The 9188-nt window shown below is 27.2% G+C and overlaps 1 protein-coding gene across 1 annotated transcript; it reads left to right on the top strand.

The window, feature by feature from the left end:
• The first annotated feature begins 6115 nt into the window (after positions 1-6115).
• LOC107415699 (sm-like protein LSM3B) lies at positions 6116-8886 on the top strand. The gene is made up of 3 exons (XM_016024083.4): positions 6116-6305; positions 7812-7907; positions 8634-8886. Exons 1-3 carry the CDS (start codon positions 6189-6191, stop codon positions 8712-8714), a joined length of 294 nt encoding a protein of 97 aa, XP_015879569.1. The 5' UTR covers positions 6116-6188; the 3' UTR covers positions 8715-8886.
• Positions 8887-9188: the final 302 nt, after the last annotated feature.

Raw genomic sequence — 9188 nt, 5'->3', positions numbered from 1 at the left:
ACAAACTCAAAAGGTCTCCAAATTGTCAAATCCATTCATTTTTCTTTGCCTACACATTATGTGATTGGGTGCACTGATTGTTAGCTAATATTGCCAAAATGGCCCCCATGTGATTTCACTGCTAATTCTCTGGCCTTTGTGCGTTGAACATAGAATACTTTTATTTTAACTTCCATAGTTCCTTATATTATTTTATTTCATGGAAACTTGGTATTCTTTTTAAGCTTCATTTTTTTATTGTTTAATTTATCTAATATTATATGGCTGTTACTAAACTCAAGCAACCAATTACACACCCCACCCCGACAGTAAGGGTAGGGTGAGACGGAAGTGAAAGCAGAGTAGTGTTCCTTGATATCATCATGCGGCTTTACTAATCATATTGAGAAAATATTACTTTTAAGGAACTAAATTGGAAAATATAATATAGTTTAAGGACCAAATTGGGACACACAGTATATTTAAGGTTCAAAATGGGAAACACAATTTTATTTACACCTCGCCTTCAATCACACACACCCCACCCCTACAAGGAAAGGGCTCCTATCATGAGGGTAGGATATAAATATGTCATGTGTCAGCATATTTTTTTTTTCAAATTCCCTTCAAAAATATATTTTTTATTTTTATTTATTTATTTATTTATTATCTTATCTTTTATTAATATAACCAAATATATATATATACAAAATTAATTTTTGATATAACTATCCATAACTATCAAAATATTGATAAAATTATATATGGTAACATTTTTAAAATAAATTTAAAATAAATAAAATATTTAATTTTATCTTATTTACCAAATAAGTCAAATATGTAAAATGTATTTGCATATATATAGTTTCATTAATTAAATATATTTAATCATTTTTATATATACAAATATGATTATATGGAAATTAACAAAGATATCTTTTTATTTGAATATAAAATGTAATATCATAAAATAAAATATTTTTATTACTATTATTATAATATTACATGTTATTGCATATCTATATAATATATAAAAATAGAAGAGTAAATATATAAAAAATTACCCATATCATCATAGTATTCATTTAAATTCCCTCCAAATTGTTAAAAGAAAAATACTTCTTTTTCTCTTTATTACTCATAAACCTATCAAAATATCAATCACTATTAAAAGTAACTACTATTTAAGAGGATGAGATTTTTTGCTTTTGATTAGTTGTATACAAAAATATTTATTTTTATTATTATAATATTATATACTATATAAGTACATCTACATATATACAGTGCTGAATTGAAATAATTGATTGAAATGGTATGAGATTTTTTATTTTTTATTGGTTTTACCCAAAATTATATTTTTATTATTATTATAATATTATATATGACGTTTGATTAAGAAAACCTTAATTGGAACAAAAATGTTAAAATGTTTACAAAAATATAATATTATATTTATAAAATAATAGATTAAAATATATCTACATATATAACATGTTATATATATAACATGCATTAAAGGCTTCATATATAGCGTACATTAAAGTTTCTATATCTCCATATGTGTCATGCATCAAAGTTTTCATATAATATTAAAGTGTATTAAATATTTTTTAATATACAAATATGATTATATAGAAAATAATAAAAATATTTTCTTATTTGGACATTAAAAAATTACATAAATAATATACTTTTATTTTATTAGTGAAAAAAATTTGCAATATCCTTTTCAAAATATAATTGTTAATAATGGTAAAATAAAATTTATATTCAAAACAAATTTTTTAATTTTATTTTATTTATCAAATAAGTCAAATATATTTGGTTATAAATTAGTAAATGATACTTTCCGGTTATTTAAAATTTCGATATTCAATATTTTGGTATTTTTTATTTTTCATATTTTTGTTTTGGTTATTAGAGTTTTTTTTTTTTTAATTGTTTAATTTCAATTTTTTTTCAATGATCGTAATCATGATCATCTAAATCATGAGAATCGAGGTAAACCATGCCATAAAATTTTAGTTGAAGTTGACAACATTGAATCAAAATATACTATGAAAACTTATTGACAGAAACAAAAAGTTTTTGAGAAAGATTCTTTCCTGAGTATTAATTCATTTTTAATGAAGAACAAAATTTCATTGGCTTATTGCATTATAAGATCCAACAATGGAAATATATGTGGTGCTTTATATAGGATTTTTTACTTAAAAGGTTTGATTTTCTTTTTTCTTTTTTCCCATTATAGATTTAAGATTGGCCTGTCCATGCATAACATCCATTTTTGTTTTCTTTATTTGGGAGGGCCTCACGCAGAGAAATTTATTATTCCTCACCAGCTGCAATATATGATACGTAAGCCATGCATCACTTCCATTTGGTACATACTAATCAATCAACCTCATAAACCTCTAAATATATACATACATATATATATATATATATATATATTGATAAATATATATATATATATATATATTATATATTGGTGTTGAAAACGAGAGATTTGAATTCAAATTCTCTATCTTAGAAACAGTGAAATTTTGTCAATTATGTATGTGTGTGTGTGTGTGTGTATATGTATGTATGTATGTAATGTAGGTGAATCTAGAAAATTAAATAGAAATATTGTCATTTTTGTGTGTGTATGTATGTATGTACCTACGTATGCACATATGATATAGGTGAATATAGAAAATTAAATAGAAAGAAAGCTTTACTAGAGTTTATCGAGAAAGTGGAGTATATGATTACAACAAGAGTCCTATGTGTATAATTTACAATCAGCATAAAAGTAATTAGATAATGATAATGATGATAATAATAATAAAAAGGTAATTAGATTGTATTATAAAGATTTTATATAGAAAAACTAATTACTTATCAGGAATAAAAAAAGAAAAAGAAAAAGGATAGTAAGAATAAAAACATTAAAAAAAGATTTATAATCTATATATTAAAATCTTCATTGGTTTGTTATCTTTATTTTATTGTAAAATAAAAAAATATTATATACGGCGACTAATAATTAAATTTTATATACTCATATATTTTTGGATATGTAATAAATAAATTTTTTTTAATGTTATAATATATAGATTTAATAATAAAATTGATCTCTTTATTTGATCTTCTTAAGATATATGTAACCATAAATAAATTATCTTATAAAGTAAAAATATATTCATCAGGTAAATAATAATAATAATAAAATTCTATTATGAGGATTTAATATAGGAAAATTAATTATTACAAGGAATCAAAAAATAAAACACCCAAATTATAATTTTTAAATAGTAATAATAAATTTAAGAATCGATTATGGAATTAAAAAAGTCAAAATAAATCGTATTTTAAGTTTTTAGAAGGTTATAAACGAAATTGAATAAGGTAAATGATATCCTTTTAAAATAATAATTATTTTTTGAAGCAAATGAAGCTTGAATAAGTCTAATTATTTATTTTGAAAATAAATATTCTCTTTTTAATGTATGGGAACATAAATAAGATTAAGTTTACAATATTTAGATTGAAAAAGATAATAACCATACATCGTTATTTTTCAAATTAATTTAAATAATAAATGAAGAAATTTTAGTTTGAAACAACGGCTTGTTTTTTGGAATTGAAAAAAATTTACATTCATCATTCCAAACAATATTATGTCCTTATCAAATTTTAAAAAATTTCACCTATAAATAGGCAATGGAATAAGTGATTTTTCAACTTCCAATAAATCAGATATATAACTATTAAGTAATATTTCCTCCTCAATTTAAATTTTTGTTATATTATTTTTTAATTCTCTAGAAAGATTATTTTTTAAAATTATTTATTGTGATTACATATACCGTACATCGCACAGAATCAATACTGGTAAAACTACTATGGCCCTTCCTCACTTCACCTTTATCATAGGAGCGGGGTAACTACCCTTCCTCCCCTCACTCCACCCTTAGTAGGGGGTGGGTTGTGTTGTCTTCAACCTCAGACGAGTATTGTTTCTTATGATTTTTCTTTCATTTTTTTTATTATTATTTTTTTTTTCAATTATCCTCTATGACTATCATCATAGCTCCAAAACTTGAACTCCATGACCTAAAAAATAAAAATGAAAAAAGGGCATTTATGCCAAGAGCCAAGTGTGAGAGAGAGAGCACCCCTAATAGCAAAGAGAGAAGCCATGGTTGGACAATTTTTTTTTCTCATTGATTATAATTTAGTATTTTTTTCCTCATTGAACTTCACCAACTCGGATCTCCAGAGTTTACATTGATTCTTCACAGAATACTCTCCATTGAACTTATTTGTATCCTTCTCTAAGATTTCAAATGGTTGGCAAAATCGAATGGTTTTAATTAATGGCATAATGGGTAATTTACCAAGTTGAATGATGGATGATGGGTAAAATTATGTACTATGGTTATATTCACACTATAAATTTTGATATCCACACTACATTCTATACACACTGATTTTAATTTTAATTTTTACTATTTACACCAAGCATTTATACCTAGTTTGCCTTTAAATATGATTAAATACATACACCACATTTTATTACCCTTAATTTCATTTTTAATCAAATTCATACATTATACTACAGTGTTAATTTTGAAATCCCCAAATCTCCTTCATCTTCAACAATCCCTAATGATATATCTATATATATATATAGATATATATTATGTGCAACAGTCAAGAACATATGAACTTACTACAGTTACATTCACTTATCAACTTGTTCCTTTGTTCATCACCTATCAATTTTCTTGCTTCTTCTATTATTTTTTCTCTTCTCTTTTCTCCATGTTTTTCCCCAAAAAAAGAAAAATAGAATGGGAGAAAGTTGTTTGACTGGTGTTTGTGTTCTTCACCTTCAACAATCCCTCTCGGTTTAGTTCATTTATAAAAAGTATATCTTTCTTTACCCTTTTTTTCTTTTTTGTTAATTTTTTAATTTTTTAATCTTAATTAGATTTATATAACCCGGAAGGATGTGTTTCCGTTAGGATTACATGATTCTGATATAGCTGTGTCATCCAGTATACGTAATTCGAATGGATACAATTCATTCTAGCTATGTATTCTGGACGACTTCATTCTGTCTAAATTACATAACCTAGATAATATTGTGTAGTTTGGTACATTTGACCTGGATGGATACAAGTCATCCAGATTATGTTTGTGTTTCATATATTTCATATATATTTGTGCTTTTGTCCAGATTATATAATCCGGATGTAACTGAAATAGTTTAGTATATATAATATGGATGTACTCAATTCATCCAGGTTATGGATACTGAACAACTTTATGAATTATTCAAACAATTATTTTCTAAAGTATACAAAATTCAGACATGGTCAAGCCATTCAAAGTACATATGACGAAGTGTATACAATGAAAACAATTAGTTAGAAGAACAGATAAAATAAAAATTCAACCCAAAAAAATCAGATAAAAAATACAGAAAAAGTAAATAAATATTAAAAATAAATAAATACTTATAATTTTAGGATAGAAATGAATGATTTATCGATCAATATTTGTTTTTTTGTTTTTTCCATTTATCAATCAATATTTGTTGTTTTTTTCCTTCTTGATCGCTAAACCCAATTTTTTTTCATTTTTAGGATTTTTTTTTTTTTTTTTAAAAACTCCATTGTAGTTTACATAGCAATTTATTTTTATTCCATTTATACATTTGAAGGTAACTGTGACTTTTTAACCCAAAAAAAATATATATTTTTAAAATATTAAAAAAGTAATTAAAATTATAATATATATATATATATATATATCAAATTTGACGACGTGAATAAAACCACCATATTTATTATTCATCATTTCAGGTACACTCTCTGGGCATTCTTGGTTTTTCATCAAAATAAAAATGTGAGCTGGGTAAGCATCATTTGGGCCTTACTATGGTGGGGTATTGGGTCAAACAAATCCACTACGACTAGGATATGTCACTTTTTTTATGGGCTGGTTTCCATTAAACTCATAAAAATCAACAATTATACGTGGAAATAATGAACAAATTTATCTAAATATTCAAGAAAACCAGATTGAAAACCAAAGAAAATGACTTTCCATTAAATATTCAAATGTGTGAGCATTAGTCGCTGAACTGAAGCGGTGAAATCCCAAACAAAATAAAAACACAGAGAGAGAGAGAGAGACGAAACGACGAAGTGATGGCGAGCGAGGAAGAGAGCACAGTGAAGGAGCCGTTGGACTTGATAAGGCTTAGCCTCGACGAGCGTATCTACGTCAAGCTCCGGTCTGACCGTGAGCTCCGCGGCAAGCTTCATGTACTTCTTTCTTCCTCCACTTTTTAGGGTTTTGTCTTTTTAGTTCAAAGCAAACACTATTCATGAAAAATAAAGAAACAAAATTAGGTAGGATTTCTTATATGATTTGTTATATGATATGGTTAGCGAAGCTTGTATATATTTTAACCTATAGATTAATTTGTGTCACTCTGTAGTCTATACTTTTGAATTTTTTTATATAGAGAAACAAAAATTTAATTGGAAAGAAAGGTTTTTTTTTTTAAATGTGATCCCCAAAAAGGTGTACTAAAAGGCTTTATTTGTTTTCTATTTGTTGTGGATGGAATCTCTGATTTTAGGGAGTAAAAAGCTGATGGTTGATTGGCCCTTTTTATTGTCATGAACTTATAGGGATGAAATCTGATGGTTGAATGTTGATGTGGTAATTCGTTTTGGTAATTGGTTAGCTTATCAAAATTGAAACTAGGACTTAGAAGCCTCATTGAAGGCACCAATTTCTCATTTATTTATTTATTTACTTATTTATTTTTCATTTGTAACCTGTTAAAGCATCAAAAATGTACACCAGGGCTACATATTCATTTAATACCCAACGTTATGTCAAAAAGAAAATAACAACAATAATAATAATTTGGAAAAATAATTTTGTTAAAAAAGTCTTTAAAATGTGATGCAAAAGGTATGGACAAGAAAGAACTAAACTAGAAGCTCTATTGTAGTGAATGGAGTCTCTGGATTTAGTTTAGTAGCCTTTTTCTTGTCATGAACTTTTACAAACAAACTAATAGTTGAATGTTGACGTGGTAATTCATTCAAGTAATTTGTTAGTAATTAAGTGGAAACTGTGCCTTAGAAATCTTTCATTCAAAGCACCAATTTCTGCTTTAATTTCGCTATTCGCAACCTATTAAAGCTAGGGAAAAATTAAGCCAGCTAATCAGGGATATGTTAGAAAGCTCAATATTATGTTAAATTAGAGTTGATATGTCTGTTTAGATGTCGTTTCGACCATTTTTATCTCTTGACATCATTTTAACTCCTTTATTTATTTAATTTATTGTTTGAAATGGATGATCAGCTTTATGTATTTAATTTATTGTTTGAAAGGGATGATCAACTTAGAAATTCTTAATCAGAAATACAATTTAACTTTGACTTTAAGTAATTATTTCCCCCAGAAAGCCCCTTCCGTTGTTTTTCCATAATCTGGCTCTTGTTCAAGGACAATGCCTACTCTGATTAAGTTCAAGGATGATACCTATATCATAGGCATCTTAAATTTTTTAGCAGTTTCACTCAGTACCTTAAAAAATGCTCACCAATTCTTCTCCTGTTTTCATTTCTCCTCTGTTTCTGTTCCACGTAATGCAGAAGAAAATAATGCCACGAATCAGTATCTCTATTGGTAGTTTGGCTTTGCATAATTGTGGCAGGGCATCTTGTTTGACACTTGAGCTCTTATTTTTGTTTGTCTTATATCTGATGTTGATTTTCTTGTTCGTGGTTGACAATCTGATTTTGCAGGCTTATGATCAGCATTTGAATATGATTCTTGGTGACGTTGAAGAAATAGTTACTACTATTGAAATTGATGATGAAACATATGAAGAGATTGTGCGGGTATATTTTGCTTTCATATTCTTTCTGTTTTATCCATATGCTTTAAGTTCTGGCTGTGTTTGATTTGGAGACTAAAAATATGGAACTGTGACCGATAAAATAACAAGAAGTTGAGAACTATTAGATAAGAATATCGAGCTGGAACTGACCAAATAACAAGAAGCTTTGAACTACTAGATAGGGGTGTAACTTCTAATAATTGTTGGTGGGTGTAACTTCTAATAATTGTTGGTAATCTAGTTTATGTTTATCATATTGCTCAAGGCAAATTTTGCTTTACAGGGCCACTACTTGCTGATTTTGTAAAAACAGTTTTTATTCCCAAATTTGTTAGACAATTGTTCTTCCATGGGTTACTTTGGACCTTAAGTGAGTTCAGGTTTACATTTAGAGCTGCTTTTGAAAAATTTTATGAATTAAAATTTTTAACATTTAGTAGAGGAGATTATAGATGAGTAATATTTTTGACTCGTACAACATATTACGGGGAATTGATATTACATTTATTCTTGACAAATGAAAAGTTATAATGGAATGTTCATGTAGAGAAAGCTATCAATGCAACGCAGTCAAACACATCTTTGATGGGGGCTACACTCGATTATTTTATGTTGAACAATTCTTGGTCAAATGATAGAATATTATTCACTTGTTCTCCATATTTGTATTTTGGAATGATTTTCTAATTATTTGTTTACTTCTTCATCTATTTCTTTACCATTTCAGACCTCAAAGCGCATGGTTCCTTTTCTCTTTGTTAGAGGAGATGGTGTCATTCTCGTTTCACCTCCTTTAAGGACAGCTTGACTTGGCTCACTCTTTCAGTAAGTAATTGTGACAGACTTCAGCTAATGCATGACTATGTAATTGTACTTTTATATTGCTGAGTGAATGAAGTTCATGGTACTAAACATTTAGGATAAGGAATTTGATTGTACATTTTGAGATGATTGAATGAATGAAAATTTATTTAGTTTCACTAGTAGTTTCTTTTGTTTGTTACCTCGCAAAAAAAAAAAAAAGAACATGATTGATATTTGGCACTTAAGAGGTTCCACTGCCTGCAATTTGAAGGAAAATATCTCTATTTTTTTCCTGGAAGAATTAGAGGACCTGTTTTTAATAAGAATCAGCTGGGTCTCTCTGGAATCGGAAGCTATCAGAGTCTCTTATCAATGGCTACCTCCACTTTGAATGGGTGGCTAACGCCTCAGGTGAGGGTTTAGATCTAGCCAACCTCAAGCAGGTTGCTAGCAATTCTCCAGTACTAAAGAATTGGTT

The sequence above is a fragment of the Ziziphus jujuba genome, chromosome 2, assembly GCF_031755915.1.
Source record: "Ziziphus jujuba cultivar Dongzao chromosome 2, ASM3175591v1".
Lineage (NCBI taxonomy): Eukaryota > Viridiplantae > Streptophyta > Magnoliopsida > Rosales > Rhamnaceae > Ziziphus > Ziziphus jujuba.
The sequence above is the reverse complement of the archived record's forward strand: the minus strand, read 5'-3'. Positions and strand labels throughout refer to the sequence as shown.

Bases quoted from the DNA above. Each gene is read 5' to 3' on its own strand.
- LOC107415699 (XM_016024083.4), top strand. From the start codon at position 6,189: ATGGCGAGCGAGGAAGAGAGCACAGTGAAGGAGCCGTTGGACTTGATA. The intron at 6,306-7,811 runs GTACTTCTTTCT...CTGATTTTGCAG, and splicing joins AGCTCCGCGGCAAGCTTCAT to GCTTATGATCAGCATTTGAA. The intron at 7,908-8,633 runs GTATATTTTGCT...TTACCATTTCAG, and splicing joins CATATGAAGAGATTGTGCGG to ACCTCAAAGCGCATGGTTCC.